Source organism: Cloeon dipterum, chromosome X, assembly GCF_949628265.1.
Source record: "Cloeon dipterum chromosome X, ieCloDipt1.1, whole genome shotgun sequence".
Taxonomy (NCBI): domain Eukaryota; kingdom Metazoa; phylum Arthropoda; class Insecta; order Ephemeroptera; family Baetidae; genus Cloeon; species Cloeon dipterum.
Genome location: NC_088790.1, coordinates 18,751,034 through 18,775,910, shown reverse-complemented (window position 1 = coordinate 18,775,910; position 24,877 = coordinate 18,751,034). Strand labels below are relative to the sequence as shown.

At 40.1% G+C, this 24,877-nt stretch overlaps 3 protein-coding genes across 10 annotated transcripts; 2 read left to right on the top strand and 1 right to left on the bottom strand.

Moving 5' to 3' along the window:
• The first annotated feature begins 19 nt into the window (after nt 1–19).
• LOC135945042 (SRSF protein kinase 2-like) lies at nt 20–19,193 on the top strand. 8 transcript variants are annotated; one of them, XM_065492420.1, is made up of 14 exons: nt 7,278–7,554; nt 8,968–9,133; nt 9,857–10,183; nt 14,420–14,520; nt 14,589–14,697; nt 14,797–14,884; nt 15,248–15,469; nt 15,530–15,692; nt 16,045–16,437; nt 16,751–16,951; nt 17,009–17,136; nt 17,423–17,530; nt 17,592–17,754; nt 18,118–19,193. In XM_065492420.1, exons 2-14 carry the CDS (start codon nt 9,027–9,029, stop codon nt 18,306–18,308), a joined length of 2,301 nt encoding a protein of 766 aa, XP_065348492.1. In that variant the 5' UTR covers nt 7,278–7,554; nt 8,968–9,026; the 3' UTR covers nt 18,309–19,193. The 8 variants fall into 8 exon arrangements, with proteins under 8 accessions (XP_065348496.1, XP_065348494.1, XP_065348490.1 ...); XM_065492419.1 differs by having other exon boundaries at nt 7,278–8,867; XM_065492421.1 differs by having other exon boundaries at nt 7,512–7,530.
• Nucleotides 19,194–19,899: 706 nt separating this feature from the next.
• On the bottom strand, nt 19,900–21,255 carry RpL18A (ribosomal protein L18A). The gene is made up of 4 exons (XM_065494143.1): nt 21,110–21,255; nt 20,685–20,864; nt 20,374–20,550; nt 19,900–20,118 (listed from the first exon to the last, which is right to left on the bottom strand). Exons 1-4 carry the CDS (start codon nt 21,125–21,127, stop codon nt 19,960–19,962), a joined length of 534 nt encoding a protein of 177 aa, XP_065350215.1. The 5' UTR covers nt 21,128–21,255; the 3' UTR covers nt 19,900–19,959.
• A 24-nt stretch (nt 21,256–21,279) lies between these two features.
• LOC135946093 (beta-1,4-galactosyltransferase 1-like) lies at nt 21,280–24,421 on the top strand. The gene is made up of 4 exons (XM_065494142.1): nt 21,280–21,391; nt 21,629–21,984; nt 22,052–22,449; nt 22,608–24,421. Exons 3-4 carry the CDS (start codon nt 22,124–22,126, stop codon nt 23,230–23,232), a joined length of 951 nt encoding a protein of 316 aa, XP_065350214.1. The 5' UTR covers nt 21,280–21,391; nt 21,629–21,984; nt 22,052–22,123; the 3' UTR covers nt 23,233–24,421.
• The last annotated feature ends 456 nt before the right edge of the window (nt 24,422–24,877 follow it).

Sequence of the window (24,877 nt, the reverse complement as noted above, 5' to 3'; positions counted from 1 at the left end):
TGGAACTAAACTCCTCCAGGCGTCTGTTTGCTCGTGACTGTGATAATGGGATCAATCGTCGATTAGGAGAGCATGCTGCAGTTCTATTTAATGCTCTCGCTGCTCGTCTACCTGGCGATCTGTGCGTTATTCCGGAAGGAAAGGTAAAATTCCTTTTTATGCTTGTTGGGGGTGAGCGTAATTGTTTTGTCATGGTTTTTCTACATTAGTTTAATTCTAAAGCTCTGAAGCTTGTCCTGTGGTCAATATTTTGTTTTGAAGGTGGAATACTGCTGAGGAGGCTTGCGGGTCCGCTGAAAAGCACAAAAACGTTTGATTTAATTTTATCTGCAGTCTTCTCACTCGTAGCCACTCATTCCTTAATTTAGTTGAATATCATCGTAAAATCTACCTTTGAATTTTATGTTTTTTTTTACCAGACGAATTTTACCAATTTCTAGCCAAATCACTAAAATAATTTTATTTTACGATAAAATTCGTAGCAAAAATCCAAAATTAGAGGTCGCAGTTGGAACTTTTTGCTGCTTTGTACAGTCATAATTTATAAATGCTATCCCTGCTATATTAACTTCATCAGAATTGTTTGACTATATGCCCATAACTCCAGCCAGAGTCAAGGGCAAATATCCAACTAATTATTTTAAATAAATTGCTATTTATTGTAGGCCTTGTATGAAAAAATAGAATTTTCCGCAGAGATTGCTTATATTTTGGGCAGGAAAATGGTCTCGCGATGTAGACATGAGCGGGTGGTGTGGAGCGCGGGGTCGTGGTGCGAGGGTCAGCGGACTGGGGCATGCGCGGGGCTCGGAGGCGGTCCCGCCTCCGACCACGGAGCGGCTGGCAGGCAGGCAGGCGAGCAGTGTCAGTAATCCCGGCAGCAGCCGGGGTGGCGGACACAGCTGCCAGATGGAGGGCGAGCGGTGGTCGGACGGCTCGCCGCGCCTCCCCCGGCCCCAGTGGCCGCCGCGGAGGCGGCTGCCAGCCGTGCGCGGCCTGCCACCGGGGTTGTCGCCGCCGCCGGCTGCCTCCAGCCTGCTGAAGCCGCCTCCGCGTCCCTGGCTCAAGGACGTCAAGAGCCACTCGTATCCGCCCCCGACGGCCGGCGCCGCCCCCGCGGGGGCGGCTGGCGCGCGTGGCCGCGCGGCCCGTGTCTCCCGGGCCATCGCCAGCGGCCAGCGGTAAGCTCGTGCAGCGGCCAAAGCTCGCGCCACACTCAATGTCCGCTTCCTCTTGGCTTCTGCACTGCCTCCAGCCCGCACTCTCTCGCGCGCACCGACACCAGGGTTCGCCCAGGCTTCTACTTTTCTCTCTCATTCTCACTTTTCGAGTCCTGCGTTGTTCTTAAAGCTATATATTTTCTTTTTCCAATAGTAACTAAAGCGTTTAATAAATCGTAATCTGTTCAGCCTTCATCCAAATAACGAAATAAAATAATTTGACTTAAAATATTTTCAACGCGTTATGCCACTAGAAACTTATTTTTGTCTACTGCTAAAAATATTCCCGAACCATTAATGAGTTGAATTAATATAACATTTAGAGATTGTTTGTCGTATTTATGATTTAAAGGAGTTTTATAGAATTTTTCGTGTTTTACTTCGCAACAACGCAGGGCTCTATATACTCTTTATTATTTCCTCACTCGCTTTTAGTGTTTTCTGTGTGTGTCTCTTGTGTCTCTTGTGTCTTGTCGTGTGAGGGGTGAATGCTTTTTGTTCTTCCACCTTATATACTATGTCGTCTGTTTTACCCGAGAAAAACTACTTAACTGCACCTTGTCAACTTGTCAGGAGACAGAACCAATTGTCTTCACGTCACCTTTTCATTCGATTATATGTTTTCCTCTCTCTATATCATTCGGTTTTAAACATTCCTTTGTAAATTTAAAATGATTTAATTTGTGCTTCAAATCGCCAGTTAAAATGACAGAGTCAAATTGTGGCTCCAATCACGGGATATTAATTCAAAACTAATTAAGCCGGCACGTCAATGGGCTAATTAGTGCGTTGGGCTGTACAAAATTAACGTGACGTGGGCGTGTGACACAGGTAAAGGTGATTTATTAATTAGAGCCGCGACAACATTGCCAGACTGATGGATGTAGAAAATTAAAATTGACGTGTGTCACGCGGGGCCCGCAATCAAATATTCATCAGACTCTCGCGGGACTAGAGAGAGAGATGAGAGCGCGAGTTGGGCAGACTGAGGCTCTGCTGGCTCATCATGATGCAAAAATGACGTCAAAGGAGCCGCGCGAATAATTCATCAGGCCTCATGACGCCAATTTCACGCCTGCTTTTAATCCCTGCAAAAAGAAATTTCGCGCACCGATTAAGCATGCTGTTAAAATTTACGTTTCCGTATTGGGGTGCATTGCAAAGTCGAACGCGTGAAATTAATAGGACACAATATGTTTAAATTCAATATCAGAGAGCTTTTTAATAAATTAATCCACTGTTGATTTCCTTGACAAGTAAAGGGTTTTTAAAAAATTAGTTGTTTTGGAAATTATTAACTTGCACACACAAATAATTCACAGACAATTTGGGATACTAAAAATATTTTGCTTGCATCCCTAATATTTATATAAATCTGCAACATCCCCCTGATATCGAAAAGTTCTCTATTGAGAGGTAAAAAACACAAACTTGTAAAAATTGATTCCCAGCGGAAATCCTCTTTAGATCTTTAATGGGGAAAATTTTACACGGTCTTAAATTCCTTCCACTTACGGAATGAGGGAACTGTCAACCTCGTCTGTTCGCAAAATGAGTAGAAGACTGGTGATGGCAGAGTCTATACGCACACAGAAGCGAGAGAACTGCCTGGAGCGAATTTAATATTCTCTCTCTTATATTTGCGCACTTTCCAGGAAATTTTCACCCATTAGCGTATCCCCGTCGTGGAACAGCAATTTTTATATCAGCGAGCACGCCAAGATTTACATAGAGGGGGTTATTTTTAGAGCTGCTGCCAAAGGGAAATATGGCGAAAAATGTTCTCTCTCTTTCGTATTGGCCTAATGAGCAAGCTAGGCAGAAAAGATTTATGGCACTGCGAAAATATTGGCTCGCGAATGTGTAATGGGAGCGCAAGCAATCAGATTGCCTTTTTCAGACGCGCCTTTTTGCAGGCAGGCGTGAGAACCCTTCTGACGTTAATCTTTCTCGTCACGGTATATACGTTCAAGAGCTGCAGATTTTGTGTCAATGATACGAGGAGTTGAGTCTGATTTTTTTGCTTCCTAATTCAAATATGATTGATTAGATCGAATCTATAGCGAATTGTCTAGCTTTTTAGATTGTACGTTCTCTACCTAAATTGCGTTTCGGATCAATTCTAATGATATATGTAGATAAAAATAGATATCAATTATATTATGATGATGAGCCTTTGCTAAATAGTTTTTTTTAAATCTTTAAGATCCAAGGACTTTTTTATGCCACGTATTTTTCATATCCAGATGCATTGGCTAAAATTGCATAGGAATGGATAAATATCCAGGAAAATATGCAAGGTTTTCTTTATTTGTGAAAAAGCGACCTTTAGCATTCCTTTAAATCTGCATTTTAAAATACTGAGATAAATAAATCGATTTTCCACTACTACCCCAACTAGTGATAACGATAACTTTAATATAAATTTGTCTCAAACTGTGAAAGTGAAACGCGAACTAAATGTGGCACTGTTTTAATATTTTCTGATTTTCCCATGGTTTACCATTTATGCTAATTATATCTTCTCGTGGACTAAAAGTTTTCTCTAAAATTTTAATAATGACTTTAAAGGTTCTAAATTTTTCTGGAATAAGAATTAAGGCCATAGAATTTCTCATCAGAGCTGTTGCAGAAGATCGTCACATTTTTCACGAAATTCTGTGTCTGCTTTAATAAAACTCTGCACTAGAGCAATAAAAAGGGTATGTTGCATATTTAGAGAAACTATTTATTACACTGCCTTAGTTGAAAATATAAACTAGTGCATTATTGTTTTTGCCATACAGTAGAATACATAGCCAAAACATGTTTTTAAAAATGATAGTACAACGATGAGAAATGAGAAGGCAACAGATTTTACTAAGCTGTTTCGCTGTACTGATTCAAGACACAAGAAATTTAGATCTCGAGCAAATCGTGAATTTACTCAAACGGTCGTGATTTAAAATCAAGTCTGTCAGAACAGCTCGCACGCACAGGAAACTCGACTCGTAGGGCACTCAAGAACCTCTCTGTCAGATAGCAGGGTACGCAGCACGTACATAATGCAGGATATAGGGTCAATTTGGTGTGTTGCGTGGGTCCCTGCGTGCTCTTTTCTTTCGTCGTCTCGTAAAAAACAAAGGCGCCCGCCTCGCGGTTGCAGAGGAGGGAATTGAGGCCACGGTGCGCGGTTTGAAAGGGCGCGCTGGGTCGTTTTGTGAGCACATTTGACGTGCCCAGGACCTACTAACTGATATTCATGTCATGGGAAAACTAAGTCATTCCTCGCACCTCCCAGGCAACCGACGTATAATCTAGACTGACTTCAAAATAGTTCGCTGTTTGCTTTTTTCTGACTATGCTCCTGAATGATTTAGTTATTTATCTACGGAATTGTCCCCCTTTTTTAATAATAATAATTTACAGTGGTCTGCTAGGTTAACCAAATAAAATTAAGGAGTCGTTCTGCAAAAATTTTAACTTAGTTTTAATTAGACTAAAAAGATTTAAAATTATAACTTCATTTATAAATATTGGAAAAAATATTTGAAATTTGTTATTGATGCCGATCTGAATTAAACACGTGCACATAAAGCAACAATATTTTCGTCCTAGCCTTTATGCAACCAGTCAGCTCTCAGCTTCGTTTTTGAAATTCCACTGCCGTGTGTGCGTCAATTACAGACAGAAAAAGGCTAGGTTTGTCCAGCATAATAAAAAAAAAAAACGTCAGCCGGTATATTGCAGTCGGTCTCGTTTGCTAATGCCAGCCTTGCTCTCACTGCCTCGTGTAATATTGATCGCGCGTGCATGCATGCACACGTACATACACACAGTCATCACACACACCGCGAGCTACGTACATATAAACACACCGTACAATTTATGTACCTGCGAGCGGCAGCACATGCACGACTTGCCTGCCGCACCACACCAGCTGCAATTAGGCCGCAATCGCCCCGTTTTCGGTTCTGCGCGCTCTCACGGCCCTTTGGTTATGCACGCCAAGGGTTTCAGCCTGCCTCTGACATGGCAACCTGTTTGCCCGTCAGGCCCCGCGCCACCTTGCCTCGCTTCAAATCCAACAAAGATGCTGCAACGCCTAATCGACTGGCAAATTCTCCGTATACTCAGTTTACACAAGACTTGCACCGCACCCTTTTTTATTTTATTATAAGTGCTTCTGGGAAAACTCGAGGGTAAAAATAACACGGAAATATTTAACGAGAAAAATGTACAGGGTCATACAATAATGTGTGCACAATTTATTACGGTTAGAGAAATAAATATTTTAACTAAAAACACGTGCACTCTAAGTTCTCTCAAGAAAATAAAAAACAACTTCCATTTCAGAAGTAGTGTTTTTGGATTAAAAATCGTATGAATGATAGTAGTAATAATTCAAATGGATGTGCATCATTAGCTTGAGCTCAATTATCAAGGATCTCAAGAATCATGCATGATTTTCCTGGGTTTTCACTACATATCATTCCTCTTTTAATATATTGATCGACTATCCATCAATGGTCAACTTTGCCTTAACAGTAAAAAATAACCAGACCTTTGAGCAAAATACTGCTTGAAAGGATGAATCATCTTAATTTGGCCGTTCCCGACCGCCGTCGTAATTTGAATTTCCACGTCATTGTGCAACGCGGCGGAGGAAACGAGATTCACTCAACCGCGCAGGAAGCCGAGTTAACATTATAGTGAATGAAAAACGTCTTCTTAGCTTGATTTTCCACTCCATTACTGACTTTCCGGCCACGCGAGCGTGGAAAACCTGGCTCGGCAGTTAGCATCGCTCACGTCTCGGCCACGAGAAAGGGGAGAGGGATCCATTTCTAATTAAACTTTTCATCTGAGCAGCAGTAGGTCGGCAGGTCGGTCGATGCGTTGATTGAGCTGAGCGGCGCTGGAATCAATCCAGAATTTGCTTTCGCGCTTCGTAAACTTTTAATCCACGTCTCTTAATTTCTGAAGTGAAGTTTCAAGTTTCCTTTTTTTTTCATAAAAAATAGAACTGAATAAAGAGCTTAATAAGAATGTCAAGTTTTGTTTAAATTCTTGATCAGTGTAGAAAATAACTATTTTTAGAGATGAATTTGATACCCGCTATTTTTCAGAATTATGTTCCTTTAGGATTGGATTTGATGTCTAGTGTTTACAACCGCTTTACAATTTTCCATCTTTTTGTCAGACAAAAGGAAATCGTCTCTCCAGAGAAAGGCATATATATAGACCTACATTTTTTTTTGTCTGCAATAACAAAAAAGCAAGCCTCTAATTAAAAACGCACGCTCTGCTGGCGTGTCAAGAGCAGAACGAGGAAGTTTTTGTGTGTTCTAAACCCCTTTCCTCAATGTCTCGTTTAATTGTTCCACCGTTGTGATTCCAAGAGGAAAATTTCCACTCTCCTCTTCCTCATCGCTATTCCGACCTTCTAGGATTTATTTCGTTTTCCCTAATCCAAACTGTTATCGCGTTCTCGCGTGCCTGCGGATTGTCTATGATAAGTCCGCTTGACCATGATTCGATAAAGAGTGAAACTCAAGGGAATGAACCGTCAGAAGTTAACAAACTTCCAAATCACGAAAAGATTCAATTTTCAATGCCATCACCATCATCAGGATTCAGCTAAGAGTTCTGAAAAAATAATAAATTATGTTTAACATCGAATTCCAGAGGTGTAAATAATGGGAATGAACCGAAATAATCTCAATAATCACCAAATTTTCCCAATGAGGGAAAAAATTAAAAAGAATTTAAATCAAAGCCCACTCATACAATATCAATATATTCGCGCGATTTACGAAAAACGAACAATCCTCATTGGAAAAGGTGCGTTTTGTGTTACCGACTAGTTTGGGCTGTCCACCGAAGTCCTAATCATTTCTTGATGATTGAAGGTGAAATGCATATCACATTAGATCACATTTTGAACGATTTGTCAAAACATTTTGATTTTCCTATCAGACAAACAAATCTGTCTGAATTAAATTTTATTGCGATGACGCCATGAAAAAGTAAAAAAAACCTAAGTCGTTCCATTAGTGAGAGTCAAAGAGGAAGACTTAAATCTCGAGCGTTTCAGCTCTGTTTTGCGGTGCTTAATGTAGACGGCGGCGAGAGGGCGCGGAAATAAACTAATCGTCTGCAGTCGCCGGACGACGAGCACCACCGGCGAATTTTGCGTGTTGCGCGGAGGGGCTGGCAGAGTGCCGCCCGCTATTTTGCTGCCGTGTCTGCTTCGTGTGAGAACAGTGTGCGAGCGATCGCGCGTTGGTGTGTCCACGGCTGCAGTGCGGACAATGCGGACGCCTCTGCGGTAACGACCACTCTCGCCCCCCCGGTAAATTAACATCGCGCACCCTCCAGGGCTCCATTCGAACAGACGCGTTTCCCGGCTCTTTCTTTTTGAGCTTAATCAAAATGTAGAGTTTGAATAGAAAGACTGTGCTTGCTTGTTGCTTTCCAAAAATTGTGCAAATTTTTCTGTGATCTTGACAGATCTTTTTACAGTCAGCACGTCGTAAATCTGTCCGATCGCGACAAATGGTCCTGCGTCACACGTAGAATTGCGCATGATGCGCGCGAAAATCGCAGCACATGGCCTAAAGTTGGATGCGGGCCAGGGAGGCGTTTTTTTAATTATTGACGAAGATGACGATGACTTCGCGTGCAGGCTATAAAATCAGAATAGACCATTTCACGCGGGTTTTAATAAGCGTGTGAAGTAGTAAAGCAGTTGTAATGGAAGAATATCTCGAATACTAGAATCCTTTACACTCGTTAAAAATGTAGAATTAAATTTACAAATTTTCAGAAGCAATCTTTAAATAAAATATGCTTCTAGTTAATTGGAAAATGTACCTTAAATTCCACGAAATCACAAACCTAGTTTTCATGCACGAAAGTATATTTGCTCCTAAGTTTGTTTTCCGCAGTTTCTTCGATAAAAAGGGATTATTTTAAAAGACCAAGCTTGCTGCTTTTGTGGCGAACTCAAAACATAGTCGCGGTATCAGCGGAGAAATCTCCCGGCTCTAAAGCGCTTATGCAACCGGCACGACACGCGTGACACGCGGCTTGCCTAACCTTGAATTCCTCTAAATTTAGACCGCTCTCGCGAGAGCGGCGTAAGCACGACGAACGGGAATTAAAACCAATTGTATTGGCATGCAAAGTTTTTTTTTTCACTCGGAAAAATCCATACGAGCAGCTCTCCTGGGATGGCGTTTTCGACTGCGGCCGATCCGGTGAAAGAAACCCCGCGGAGAGCTTGAGAGCGTTCGTGTTATCATTGGTGGCAGCAGCTTTTTGAATGCGTACTCGAAAAGAAAAAAGAGTGTATAGGCATGTAGAGAGACGAGCACTTGCAAAAGAGAGGCTTATTCAATAACAACACACAGCAGAGTGTCGCGTATCGATTGCAGGCTGTCGGAATATTATGACGCGCGCGGTGCTCTCTCGCTATAGCTATAGCTCATTATTTGGACATTCGGGAGAGATAGATAGCGGAGGAGCAGGTGCCGACTTCCTGCTATTTTCGTTTCATTATATCGCGAGCACACGCCACGCTAAACGCCACTTTCCAGCGCTTGATGGGCTCTTGCTTCGCAGTCAAATGACTCTTCGAGAATAAGTAACCTGCTGATAAAAATGGTAATTTCTGGCCACGTTCGAGAGTCTTCAACTAATTAGCCGGAAAACGCGTCTGATCATTAAATACGGAGAAATGACACAGCGCACGTTCTGCCAGCAGGAAAAAATGCGAGAATCCGTGTGAGGTTTTTTTTACGAAACTGACATCGGACCCAGAAAATGGCGTCGGGCGGCGAGTGTTTGGCGCGTCCGGCGGCCAACCACTTCTTCATGCGCTTCGAATGGTTGTCTTTGGATGGAAGCCCTTGCCTAAACTACACCCTAAGGTAAGGATTGCCTGGAACTCGATGAGGATGAAATTCAATATTTTTTTTGTACGTCGATATGCCATATTTTATCATTATTTAAGTAGAAGGACGTGAAGGACGTGAATATTAAAAATATGGTAAAAATAGACTCCTATTAGTTGATTGATCGTTTATTGAAAATCTTCCAAATCCAGCCAATTATGAAGAATTATTGGCTGGTGCTTATCGGCTGTAAGCTCTTTATTAATTGCAATAAAAAAAGACAATGATATCAATTGCGCGAAGAAGATCAGTCTCTTGGTAATATATTGCAATGTAATTTGTTACCAAGGGAATTCAGAGACCTGAAGTGCTTAAAAATTGGTTAATGAAAGCAGGCTTACGGTTTTCACGCAAATAATCCGTTTTTTAATTGCATATATAACAAATATTTATCAATTCTTTCATAGATGCCCTGTGCAGTCAAGAAGCACCAGCTGATATTTGTTCAGAATTGGCTGGAATTTTATTGAATACTTATATACAAATTCTTAAAAATTTCAACACTCGAAAATTAAAAGTAGAATGATTTTTTATTATGAATTGCTTGCCTCGTCATTCATCAGAAAGCCTGACGATGCAAAGAATACTAATTAATCCCCGTCCTTCAACTTTCCCTTATTTGTAAAAATTGAGTCAAAATCAACTGGACTCGTTTTCTTGGGAGAATGAGACCACTGGCAAAGGCAATCCTTCCCTCAGGGTGAACCTGGTCGGCGGCGGGGCATCCTTCGCACAGTGCCTCGATGAGTCCATCGCCACGCATCGAGCCGCGGCGGGCTCCGACGGACCCCCTTACGCAGCTCACGTGCTGGGCATCATATTGGTGCTCTTTTGCGTTGTGCTGGGGGCCGTGGTGGCCCGGAGGCGGCCGTGGGGCGGTTGCAGACGCGGAAAAACGTGCTGGAGGCGGCGGTCCGTCAGTCCGGCGCCGAGCACCACCAACAGCAGCTTTAGCAGCCGAAGTTCCTCCAGCGCCTCCAGCGACGAGGCCAGCTTGCACGAAACGCCTACAAACATCCCCTTCTTGTGAGCATATTATTTTTTTAATTACTTTTACTGCTTATTGAAAATTATTAACATAGCTCAGCTTCCTGATACAGAAGATATTACTTCTAAAAAAGTGGGAATTTTTTAATTGTGATGAATAACTGATCAATTTTCCTCGAAGTGTTTTGAATTTTTGTTTAAAAAAAAATTATTTGAGAAAAAACTGATAGTTAAATTTAAACGAACACAATTACATATTTAGTTTCATTTTATAGGTAATTTTAACAGTTTTTAAAATTTTCTTGGAAGCTCATTCCTCTAATTAAATAGTTAATATTAATTAAACATGAAAGTCATCAAATTACTTTAACTCTGCTTTAATCATTTTTAACGTTTTCCGTCAGTTCAAAGTCATTCTCTCCAGCTGTAATTTGATTGCGGCGTAGGTTTGTTGCTCCAAATTGAACACGCTCCGTGGAGTGCATAATGAAAACGAATGAGTTAAAACAATGGAGAAGTTGGAGCAGCAGCTCGACAACAGAACTCGCCTACACTCAATGCAAACAAAACGGCTCATTTTCACATTTTGAAATGCAAACGGAATTGCTGCTGAGAGTGGGTGGCCGCACAAAAGATAAACACAAACAAAAGAAACGCTTGTTGCCAAACAGAAATTATACACACATAGCAGCACTCGGCACTTTTTGTTTGTCTCCACATACTTGGCGAAATGAGATTTTCGCCTCACACTACAAAAGATAATCAGATTTTTGCTCAATAATAATAACGCAAACAGCTAGCGACAAGTTGTCCTAGCATTTCGAGATGGAACAAACAAGATAAGGATGAAAAGGATTAACCAAAAGTGGAATCTGGGAATGGAAGACAGTTTTCGCAATTTTATTTTGTTCTCTAAGATATCTTGGCCGGAGAAAAATGGCGAATGATAGCGTCAAAACGATGATTTCAGCACAATGCAACACAAGGTTAAACTATTGGAAATCAAACAGGAGGATGCAACCTTTAGTGGATAATAAATAACAAACATTAGATTTATGATTGTTCATACAAATTAACCACACAATACAATTCTAAGATTAAATTTTTAGAGATAATATTTTTAGTATTTTATATGCAAAACAAATTACTACTGCAAAATATTTGTTAAATTCTGTATTTCAAAAAATAGTGCGTCACGTTCTGTTTCATTCTGACAATTATTTTTCCATTCTCTTTTTTTACCATGCACTTAAATTTAAAAAACTAAGCAGCTATCTTTTAATCTGAGCAAATAAACGAGGCTTTTTAAATGCTAGTAATATGAGTTAATATCATTGGTTTATAATTTACAAAATTCTGTTACATTGGTACTAATATTGTACAGTTTCAAAAATCGAATCAATTTATAAAATAAACATCCCTTCTGAGCCCGACACTCTGGCTTTTCCCTCGAGTCAGCTGTTTCGCTCGTCTTTATTTCATGCCGGCGGCAAGGCAAACGTGGACAGATAGTGTTGGTTTTCGCACTCGTCCGCAACATCATTTTCCGCGTCAGCCGCGAGAAGAAGCCACACGACCGAGTCAATCGGCGGGCGGCGACAAGCGCCGGGGCAATCAGCTAGTGTATTATTTGCCGAGCGCAGGGAATAAGGACGAGACACACAATCAAATGAAACAAACCGGTGGCAGTTGTCGCCGCGCTGCATGGAAAAGGGCGAACGAACTAGGCCAGCAGTGGAAAAGGGTGCATTGCTCCACTTGTGCCGCACACGTTTTCCCTCCCATGCAGCCGTGCGCTGGCGATTCTCTCTGTGTGTGTATATAGATGGATATACGTTCGCCTTTCTCTCTCGTGCGCGTTGCTCTGCAGCTGATGCTGAAACCGGGCCGCTTTTCTTTCTATCCTTTTTGCATACGTCATGCAAAATCTGGCTCCCGTTGATCCGCTTCCGCTCCACTTCTCTTTGGTGTTGTGGGTTACTCGGTTCGAGCCAAAAGGAAATGCATCTGGTTCCTTTGTAGACGAAGATTTAATCCATAATTAAGACTGTAAATATTACATAATAAATATTCACAATAAAATCTCAAAGGAAAGTCAATATATAAACAATTAATTAACGCATCAATATGCGAGTCGAGAATAACAATAATTATTATCACAGTTAAATACAATGCTTACCCCGGTATTATCTTCGGGTCTATAAGTTATTACAAGCGTCATATATGCGCACGACATTATACTCCCGGCCGGAGAGGTAAATGCGACATGACCGTATGCGTGCGTAGGTGAGCGGTCAGTGAAGGTGGATTATACAGGGTAAATGAGAAAAGCTTATCATACAGTTACAAGTGACATCTAAAGGTTACAAACTAAGTTAACGCCAATAAGCGGGAACCGCTACAGTGTCACAACTCTGCCAGCTGCGCCCCAGCACACGTTTGTGTTTTTCCTCTCTTCAGGAGATTGTTATTTTCCCCCGTGCAAATCGCAGAGATCCTTCTTTTAATCCATATTTGGCGAACAAAACAATGAATTTTAATACCATGGAAACTCTTATAAGGGATGCGATGTTTTAGTTCGTGGTGAACTTTAATGCACTATAGCTATGAAAACTAACAACAGGGAAAAAATTTAACTTGACGGTGATTCTGAGTTAAAGGAGCTCCAACGCAGTAAATCCTAATTGAATTTAACATGGGGTGAAATCAAAATTTCAAGATTGTTTTTATTCAATCATGATGATTAGATAAATGTACATATTAGATTACTTGAAGAGACGAATTTATCGATGTACCATTTTCGTCTATCCAGAAAGACACTAGATTTTGTAATTGGGCTAGGGGGTTGAGATAAAAATAAATGTGAGAATCTCAATATAATAGAATCTCATTATAAATAAATGAGCATTGTCATATTGACGAACTAAACAATTTAGACAGTTGAACTTATTGTAAGTTCACATCAGGTCAGACTGCATCGATCTAAAAACGCAATTTGTATTCCAGCCGGAAAATTTCATCGAAACGGAACTGTTTTTTCAAAACAGATTTTTCTCGTCCATCCAGCTGCGGGGTGAAAAAAATGAACCACCAAGGAAAAACTAATGATCTCCAACGCTCGGGGGAGTATATTATATCTTCGAAGATGAATATGCTCCCCTTTCACCAGCGACGCGCTCACACAGTGTGCCCAGCGCGCGAGCACAATGTCAGCAGAGCAAGAGCGTTTGGCCGACAAAGCGCCCCTTTGCAAGCTGCTCTGTGTTTGCGTGCACCTTGCAGATAGGGCGAGAGAGGTCCGACGGGACGGGCTCCTCTCATCCTCCGGGCCCTTTGTGTGTATCGCCGAGCATTCAAAAGCGGCTAAGGCACCAATTGCTGGCCGCCTGCCAAATCTCTCCGGCTGCTTTTTTTTAAACGGTTTGCGCACATGTGATCGCTAAATTTAAAGACGCTGAAAGGGTGTGCGCGCGCCTGCTTCTCCCCGGCTTTTTGTTCTTTGCGATCGCGCTAGCCGCGAGTGCACCACACTCCTTTTCAATTTCGCAGGCCTAAAGACGACGACTTGAGTGAGACGCATTTAATGTGACGTGCGCTTTTTGGTCGTTGACGCGAAATTCTTTGCACCCCATCTGAGTGACTAATGGAAACACGCCGTATGCCCTCGTTAATGCGCTCTCAGCACCACTCACTTTGAATAGTTAGGATTTAATTAAACGTGCAATTAAAGCAAATGAATCGGTGGAGTTAAGGCTTAAGTGCGCTGGGCTCAAATGCAGACGATTAACTCGGTTTGTTAGCCGATAAAAAAGTAATTTCGAATAATTAGAATAAGATGAAATTTCAATCAATTTAGAAAATCATTTCTGTAGAGAAATTGTCCCCAGCATATCGAAGTCCGGGCTTGAACTGCACCCTGTGCACCAGTGAAATTGCACATAGCTGGATTACCATTTTTTGTTATCAAAAAATGCCACATTTAATTTGATGTACTAATAAAGATATTTGTGCCACGTAGTAAAATAGCATTCGTAGTACTGGGATTTGATTTCAAATAAATATATGAAATAAAATGATTTAAAGTCTAAATCAAAATTATCAAAGTATTTAACTGACACAATGCACTTTAAACGCTTGCTAAAAGTAACTCAATATCAGCATGTCTTCTTAATAGATTTCTAAAACGTAAAAATTTATTTTGCGCATTTTTGATTACTTAAAATTGTTTAAAAACATATTTTAACAGAGGCAAATGTCGTATTTATGTTTAAATAGGTCAGAGCCATGGAAGTCGACAGAGAAGACGGACGAAGACGAAGATGTGATACACAACTCCGAGGACGACGAACAGGAAGACCCAAAAGACTACTGCAAAGGTATAGGTGCTGGAACTCTGGGCAGTTGAAATTTGCGTATTTACTCAATTTGCATTGATATGTGGCAGGTGGGTACCACCCGGTGTCAATCGGCGACCTCTTCCACGGCAGGTACCACGTGGTGCGCAAACTTGGCTGGGGCCATTTCTCGACCGTCTGGCTTTGCTGGGATCTGATGTGAGCACTCCATGCATCCAGCCACACCAATCGACAGATTGTGTCGATCAGTGGCCTAGAAAACGCTCCTGACTGTCTTTGTTCCTATCTTGATTGCAGAGCAAAGCAGTTTGTGGCCCTCAAGGTGGTGAAGAGCGCCTCCCACTATACAGAGACCGCCCTGGACGAAATCAAATTGCTCAAATGTGTAAGAAGAAAATGATTTTTCTTCGAAATTTTTGGGTGTGACTGGAAAGAATTTTTTGATAAAAAAATCTTGCCTCTAAACTTAACCACACAAATACTTTGCCGATTTCAATTTGCACCGATTTTGACGATTTTTGCAATGCATTCAAAAATATTAACTACATTTTCTTAAAGCTAATATATTTTTGCATCTTCAGAAACAAAAATTTCTGATATTCATCTACTTAATAAATTGCTTTGTTATTTTACTCACAGAGTTTAATTTTTTAACTTATATCCATTGAACAAAGTTTGCATTCGCTCCTTTTTGACCTCGGAAATTTTTCTCACTTTTGTAACAACTTGCTTGGTATTAATTTCATAGGCTGATGAGGTTTCCGTTTCTTCCCAGGTGCGTGACAGTGACGCGAGTGATCCGAAAAAAGACAAAACGGTGGCTCTGCTGGACGACTTCAAGATCTCTGGGGTCAACGGCACCCACGTTTGCATGGTTTTCGAAGTGCTGGGCTCAAATTTGCTGAAGCTGATCATCAGGAGCAACTACCAGGGTATTCCGCTGCCGAACGTAAAGGCCATCATCAGACAGGTGAGGGCGAGCACAAATAAATATCCTAGCTTTCCTTGAACGCGTACTTGGCATCAACAGGTGCTTGAGGGTTTGGACTATTTGCACACCAAATGCAGGATAATCCACACAGATATCAAGCCAGAGAACATTTTGCTCTGCGTCTCGCACAGCTATATTCAAAAGTTGGCTTCGGATGCGACGCAGTGGCAGAAGATGGGACTCAAGCTGCCTGGATCTCTAGGCAAGTATTTAATACAATATTATGTTATTTTAATTTTGGGCCAAACGAGGTAGAGAAATCCTTAATTAATTAAGGCTGTAAATTTAAAGAGCGTTAATTTGCTTTGAAATTGATAGATCTCTATAGTAGAAGAAATCAATTTTTTTTACTTCTCCAACCAATTATATAAATATTTATTTTTCAAAATATTTTTGTGCGTGTGTAAAAATAATTTAAGTTTTTAAGTTTTAAAGGACTTTGTGATTTCTGATTTATTCCCTTATTTTTTCTTTCCATAATTTAGGAAGGAGTGTTTAGTTAAGGAAAGATCAAACCGTCTTAAAATTTATTCATTTTTGTCTTCGATCCGCAGTATGCACGGCGCCGACCCTGAAAGAGGAGAAGCTCAGCGTGTCAGCCGTGTCGGTGGTGGAGAGCGGCATGCTAACGCCGCCGGCGCGTCTGCCTTTCCAGCGGGCCACCCTGAGGCGGAAAAAACTGAAGCGGAGGCCCAAGGGCCAGTGCTCACTGGTGGAGCAAGAGATGCGGGGCACCGGTTCCGAGGGCGACTGCGAGTCGGACAACGGCGGCATCAGCGACCGATTGTCTGACCGCAGCAGCAGCGCCCTCGGCGCGCTCACCTCCTGGGAGTTGCCCAGCGAAAGACTGCTCAGCTCCAGCATCAGCGCCGGGGCCATCATATCATCTGTTAGGTCGCTCATTCAGGGCTCGTCGGACAGCTCGGACGGTCGCAAGCTGAAGAATTGTAAGTACCTCTCCAGTCGTGGAGAAAATAAATTCATTGGATCGGCAAAAATTGTGTGGAGGTTTTGAATCAGCACATTCCGACATGCTGATTAAAATTTTCCCATAAAATTAATGATCTCTAAAAATGATCTAAAAAAATTTGAAATCATTGGAATAATTGCGAAGCAAAAATCTGGACATTTTTCTTGAAGCATATTCTTTCCTTATCAAGCTGCTCAAGTTCGTAAAAATTCTAACTTCAATTTGTGAAAAAATAAAACATATTTCTTCAGTATTCTGATGAGCGTTGTGATTTGTCGATAATTGATCAGTTATAGGCTTGGAAAATAGGCGGAGTTTCGCAGAAATGGAGCACGCCGAGGTGGTAGCTTGCGCTCCGAACCAAGAGAATCCCGCAGAGCTGTGCAACGGGCACGCGACGGCCAGGGAGCGCATCCCGCTGAACCGCAGCGAGAGCCAAGCCATGGAGGACACTAAACTGCCCAACACGCTGCTTCCTGAAGGCCACACAGGTCAGACAAAAGGAGAAAAATATTAAGTTAAGAACCAAATCAAACGAATTTTTTCAGACAACACATTCCGAAGGGTGGCGTCCTGTCCTGACCACAGGTCGCACATCATCGCCCATCCTGACCCCGCTTTCGAGGCGTGTGACGTTAGAGTCAAAATCGCAGACCTTGGAAACGCTTGCTGGGTGGTGAGATTGATTTTTTATTGGTATATTTTATATTAGTAGATATAGTTCTAAAATTTTCTGCTTGATTTGGTCATCGTTTTTACTTAAATAATTTATTGAAAATAGAAACAATTCTGGAGAAATAAATCACATGCAGATATATCCACTAAAAGCAAATTCAGAAAACTGCAATGTCATAAAAAAATTGAATATTATATAACTTTATATGTATATTGGTCTGATAATGATTGCCACATGTTGTTATTTATACCAAATAAGAATTGATTTCACTTCATTCTTCTCGTAGGATCACCATTTCACTGAAGACATTCAAACGAGGCAGTACCGCAGTTTGGAGGTTTTGTTAGGCTCTGGCTACAGCACCCCCGCTGATATTTGGAGCACGGCATGCATGGTCAGCAATCAATAGCTATTGATTTTCCTCGATATAATTTACGACGTTCGTATTCAAATAGGCTTTTGAGCTGGTTACCGGAGATTTTCTTTTCGAGCCACACTCGGGCGATGATTACTCGCGAGACGAGGATCACCTAGCACACATCATGGAACTGCTTGGAATTATTCCAGAGCACATCATTTTTGGCGGAAAATACTCAAGAGAGTTTTTCAATAAAAAAGGCAAGGATTTTGGTTATAGTTAAAACAGTTCAAATTATGAAAAACTTTACGATAATTTTTAAATACTTAACACAAACAAGCTTATTTAAAAAATCAATTTTGGCGTAAGATTTGATCAAAGTTTGAAATATATATACTCTGTAAAAATAAGTGAAAGCTAAAAAGTTCCATCAATTAAGATTTTTTCGGCAAATTTAATTTTTTAAATTTATTTTTAGCCCGTCTGAAACCGGTTTTAATATAGAACTTTTCATGGCTCTAAAGGGAATTAAATTAAAGAGGCTTTTTATTTGTGAAAATATTAGCAAAACGAAAAACAGCGTAGAAGCCACCATTAATAGAATGAATATTTCGTGCCTATAGGAGATCTCCGGCACATCACAAAATTGAAGCCATGGCGCCTGCTTGACGTGCTGACCGAAAAGTACGAATGGGACCAATCAGCCGCCCAGCAGTTTGCCAGTTTCCTGCTACCGATGCTTGCTTTCGACCCTGACGAAAGGGCAACCGCTGCTGAGTGTCTCCGCCACCCTTGGCTTCTCGACTCTTCGTGAGGCACCTGTCCTCTTATTAACGCCTCGCCAGGTGGTCGCGATTTCTTTCCAGAAGGACAATTGATCGTAATTTAATAATACGGCCGACCAAGAGCCGTGGAAAAATTCTCGTTTTTAAAATTGCAAAATTACCGTGAGCTACTTGGTCTGGTCAAGATGCAAAAAGCGAGTTTACTACTTTTACTCTCACAAATAAAACTCTATATGAATGAGAACCACGTGCGCAATTTCTAAAAAGCTCTCATATTTTTGTAGATGATCACTTTGGAAAATATTCTCATATCATTCTCATTGCTATACGACTGTTTGATATATATACATGCTGTATGATTATTTACAAGAGACCCCGGATCACTACTTTTCACCTCAAGGGGAAATCTACACATCAAAATCTGGAGAACCAATTTCAGTTTCTCTTATAAATCAAGATTTCTCCTTGACAAACTTGCTCTTTCACTCTTCTGCTTTCCTCAATCAGCAGGGTAAAAATATAATTATAGACATCAGACTATCAAGTCCGCAAAAATCTGCTCCTTCTCTCTGTGAACAATCTAAGAATCTCAGTAGGTTTGTGTATATGGGCTCTTCTATTATAATAACTGTTATTAGAGTAAATAACAACCCTCAAACTGTCCGGCTGTCCCACATCTTAATTTGACCGTAAGCGAGCTGTGCTGTTATCATTTTAAATTATATTTTTGGTTCGTTCTTTTCGTACTAGCTGCGGAAAATAATCCTCTTTACTATGTTGTGTTATATTGATTTTTGAAATGCATTGATGGCAATACTTGTTAAACTAGTAGACATAACAAACCAAAGCACCACTATCATTTTTGTATTTAGAGGTCAGAACTGCAAAATATATAAATCAATGGGAAAAAGTAACACATGTATTTCATTTAAGAATCATTACCTTTAAATAAATTTTTAGAAAATAAGGCATTGGCAGCCAGAAGTTTACTTCAGATATCTAGCAATCCTATTCTCAACTTTAGATACCACACTCAAGTAGGGCCTAGTATATACTTGATTCTTAAAAAGTTTGGTCGAGATTCATTAGTGCTTTCATTTTCAATCATTTTTGTCTAGATTATAGGAAAATTTGGTTCAAGTAAAGGCCTTTTGTTTAAAAATGCGATAAAAAGTTAAAACTTCTAGAAGAGGTTACCACTAGATAAGATCAGGCACTACATTAATGAAACCTCAAATGCATTTGGATTAATTTATAACTTTCTATTTTGGTACCGTATTGTAAAAGCAGAGTTCCAAATTTCAATTCAGATAAATTATCAGATAGATGTAATTTTACAAGATTCCAAACAATAGAATATTAATGAAAAGATATAAATATTCCATTTCCAATTTATATTAATACTGAACGCATAAACTAAATTAACTTAAAAATATTTAGCGATTTTTGAAGATTTAATATTAGATTGGTCAGCATTGGGACGTAATAAAATCATGATTTAAAAACACGCCGGTTAAACCCATGGGTAACGGGTGGGTTGGACTCTACATAAACACGCCAGAATTTCATAACCCTAAATTATAAGTGTTGAGGTGGCAGTGAGTTTAAAGCAAAAAATAATTTTCCCAAAAGAAAATCAGCGCACTTTATTACTTACTATAAACCAGAAAGAATTCAGATTTACAAGAAATAAGTGCGAGGACGCCTGATGGAAAATCTGGGAAGGGTGGTCTTCTGTCCGATTCTCTTGGGCAGAGGGAAGCGGATTCCTGAGTCGTGGAACTGCTTGATCTGGGGACGCCTGGTTTCTTTCGAAATAACCTGCTCGACCTTGATGATCTGAAATAACCAACAAAACATTAGTAATCCTTTTCAAGGCCCAAGTTAATTGAGAGTAATTTTGTATGAACATTCAATCTCGGGGGCACAAAAATTAAAATATAAAAAGGAGGTCAGCAACAAGATTTTGCAGCGACGACTGTATCAACCAGATTTATCGCAAAATTGACTCAAATCTTTTTCAGAGTAATAGTGGACCAAAATCAAAATGATTTCTTGCGAGAAATGTTCATTCCTTTGCTAGGAAATATATACCTGAATGGAATGGGCACGAGCACGATGTCTAGCTCCCATGTCACGGTAGCACATGGTGACGGCTCCTGAGACGCTAAGGTCTCTGTACTCGCGGTACATGTTGTGGGTGCCTGAGCGAGAGTCATAACGCAGCCAGATGCCGAAGTTCTTAATCTTGGTCGGCGACTTCTCAGGGATCTAAAGATAAACGTAAAAATATGATATTTAATGTTAAAAGTAGATTGGGGTACTTAGGAGTGACCTCAGCAGACAAGCCAAGCGTTGAGAGGAATTTAAAGGGTGTAAATGTGAGGGTCGAGCAAAAATCTCACCTCCTTGATGCTGACGATTTCACCAGTGGAGCTCTTGAACTTGCGGAGCTGGCGGAGGAAATACCAGAAACGCGATTTGGCCACGATGGCATCAGGGGCGAAAATCCTCATTTTGTACAGAGGGGTTGTCGTCTCCTTGGCGGTGGGCAGTTTCCTGCCGATCACCTCGTATTCCTTCAGCTGGAATAATAAAAATAGGGTCAGTTTATCACATTTGAGGAACAAAGAGTCAAGCAAATGATTATTTTAGCTGAGTCCCATCATCATCAGCATAGGGTAAGTCGTGCGGTACACGTGTTATGGGATTGTCAACAATTTCGGCCGCCGTTTCACTGTGCAATTCAGACGCAGGCCACAATATTTGAGGCTTATTTTACCGAGCGAAAAACAAGTAGCAAATTTAGTTTAAGTAAATTAAGGTATACCTGTCCTTTCGCCTTCATTTTCGATTTTAACTAAAAACACGCCGCCGATTGCTGTGTGCGGTTTAGAAATGGCCGACGACGAGGAGAGCAGCAACAGCAGCAGCGCCACCAAGGGGCACCGAGAGTGAAACTCAATGACAAAACACGGCTGCACCATGTGACTCAACGCGATGGCGCGAAATTTAAGATTTACATTCTTTGAATGTAGACGATTTTTTGATGCCTTGTTTACTAATGAAACCGCGGTTAGTTTAATTGATCGGTTCAACAATCGCTCCAATTGTAAGTCGTAAATCTAAACAATTTTGATTAAATTTCCAATCAAATACATTACATACAAGTATGTACATAGTTTTTGATCTCTATTAATTTTCAATTTGATATGATAAATAATTTATACATACAGTGTGGTCATTAGCAATAAAAGTTCATATTACTCATAATACTAAATTAGCTATGTACATACAAACAAAAAATACCACAATCGGTTAATATTATTTATTTTTTTGTACTGCGCAGGCAGGAGCGGAATAGCCAGAAGATCACACCATACTACAAGACTAAAATACATATTAATGAATTGGACTGCTGACGCATGATCGCGCATGATATTTTGTGAATGTGCTGCATTTGTAAACAAATATTACCCGAGATAAGATTGCAGAACCAGAGACGATTTGGTCGATTTGGACTTGGGACCAGCTTGGGACACAGGAAGCATTAATCGATTTGAAGAGAAGCAATAATTTATCTGTGTTTCAAATCTGAGGGTTATAATATATATTTTACACATTTTATTGTCACAACGAAATATTTTCATACATAACCAAGATGTACCAATCAAGGAAAGAATGCTGTTATGAATTAAAATGTTTGTAAGTCATTTTGTTTGTTCATGTTGATCATGTTATTAATTCATATCAAATGTTCATACATTTACAGACTTTGTATTTACTATGAGTGAAGGAGTGTTGTTATCATCGGCACTCGAGGATATTGAGCAATCAAGAAAACATGGCTCTGAGTCGCAGCTATCTCTGGAGAAAAATCATCCAACTACTACGATGGATGGCAGTCATCGGCATCTTTGTTTATTTGATTCATCCCGGCCGATTCGCTTCGGAGACGTACCCACGCATTTACAAAGAAGACATTAAGAAGAATCTAGTCCCTCATCAATTTGGACCGAATCTATGCAATTTTAGCATATCTGACGAGGATGATGTTTTGCTGTACCCAACGTGGGCGGAGGAAGCTGACCTCGAGGCCGTGGAGAACGGGAAGTGGTCCCCAAAAGACTGCAAGGCTCAATACGAGACAACAATCATTATACCATACAGGTGAACAAAATAATAGCTATTTTTAACGAAAATAGGTGCCTTTTTAGCATGTTTTCTCAAGACGATGACTTAATTTATGCTGTAGATATGTTTTTTCTTAGTAAATGATAACCTGTCATCATAGAGGAATATGCTAAATATTTTTTTAACATTGTCAGGGACCGGCGCGAGCACCTGGATACCTTCCTAAACTTCATGCACGCGTTCCTACAGAGGCAAATGATCGACTACCACATTGTAGTGGTCGAGCAGGTGGCCAACACCCCATTCAACCGAGCCAAACTGTTTAACGTTGGATTCGCCGAGTCTCTAAAGGCTGATCGCCAAAGTGAGTGTTTCGTCTTCCACGACGTCGACCTGCTGCCCCAGAAGCTGTCCAACATTTACGCCTGCTCAACCAATCCCAGACACATGACGGTCAGCGTGAACACGTTTCGATACAATTTGCCTTATTCAAGTATCTTTGGTGGTGCTGTCGCCATTACGAAGGAGCAGTTCGAGTCTGTGAATGGTTTTTCCAATGTTTTTTACGGCTGGGGTGGCGAAGATGACGACTTCCATAACCGCATTGTTGAACAGGGTATGCAAATTGACCGTTTTGAGCCTCCCGTGGCCCGTTATTACATGTTGAGCCACAAAAAGGAGGTGCCAAGCCAGTCTCGGCTCGAAAAACTCAATTCTGGGGGAGACCGTTTTAAGTCTGATGGGCTCAACAGTTTGAATTATGAGCTCAAGCAGATGGTGTACCGAAAATTATACACATGGTACTTGGTAGATGTTTGAAATATTTCCTTAGGGCTATTGTTTGGTGGGTACTTTTATGATTTCAATCTAGTCCAATTTACTATTTTGGTTTTTAATTTGCCCATTTAACTCAAAAGTCACGATTAAGGCACAAGTCATTTATATTGTCAGTTTTTGTGCAAACTGAAGCAATTTGAGTGATTTTGGCAGCTACACATCAAGCATCACTTATTTTATAAGCCATGCCGCTGGAACAAATGAAATGCAAAATGCTGGAGAATGGTTCACATGCCGCAATAAGCCTCAGCTAAATCATAGTTTCATTCTCAAGTGTGTAATTCTTCACTGGTTTGCGTGGGTGGTTGGAAACCATGAGCACAGTTCCTCAAATTTGTTAATATCTGCATTGAATGCAAAACCTTGTTGACTCCACACAAACACATGCGTTACGCTTTATGAATTTTGGAATGCTGCATATCCTATTTCCAATCGAGTCCCTTTTCTTGTCAACGACGTGTGTATATATTTTTACAGAACGTTTGAAGTGGCATATTTACAGGGAATAAAATGACATTAATGTGATCTCATATCAATAACCGCTAAAATTTTGTAAGTGCCGCAAAAATTTGCATGTAAAATTGAATGTATACTATGTGATGCATTCAAATCAAAACCTAAAACGATCATATATGCTTCTATTAATTCTTTCTCTCAGTAAATTTCGTCTGAGCAGCTAGTAATATTTTTCTGTGTACTGCTATTTTTCAACTTAACAAAAACAAAAGTCAGACCACCAAGCAACTGATATGATCAAAATTTAACATTTTTATTACTATTACTATTACGCTTACTTTTCTTCAATACTGTGCTATATAAATAATTGTATCTTTATATTGTTAAATCGTGTATGCTGGCTGATATAATGAACCAACATTTTTCACTTTACGCGTTATGTTTAATTTTTAATAAGAACAATAATTAACTGATGTAAGAAAATATTTAACAAATCCTAATAGCCCATTGAACGTTGTGCAGTTTGGAAACACGGGTGGATTTTTTGGATACACATTTTGCTGCCTATAAAGTTAAAATAATTATAAGGGATTACATTTATTGCAAATAGAAATCTAAATGTTCAGTTTAAGGTAAGAAACTGTTTTTTCAAATGATTGAGTGATTTAATGCACAATCATCCAAATAAAATTGACGAGCTTATCAACAAAAGAAATTGTTTTAATAGCAAAAACATGTCAACTAGGCAAATCATTTTTTTACTTAAAACATTTTTATGCTTTTTAAAAATTTCGCCATATTTACACTTGCATTGTAGGATTTATTCAAAACGTATTAACTTTAATTTAAAATATTTTAAAAGATAATTACACAGTTATAACCTCAATCGATCATTATATAACGTCATTTTGACCTTTTAAACCAAAATAGAAATACAATATAAGACATACATTTCTATATGCTTAGCGATAGAAGTAAACTCTTTAAGTATTTTTTATTATGAAGACGAGAAAAATCATAAAAAGTTGTGTTTTAGTTTTGAGTAATTTGAACTAGGAAAAACTCAAACATTTTTAACAATAAACTAATTTCAGGTACCCTTGGAGTATGCTGCGAATTATTCCATCGCTGCATTGAAGCGCAGCGTTGCGTTGGGTTTGGAAACTATGTC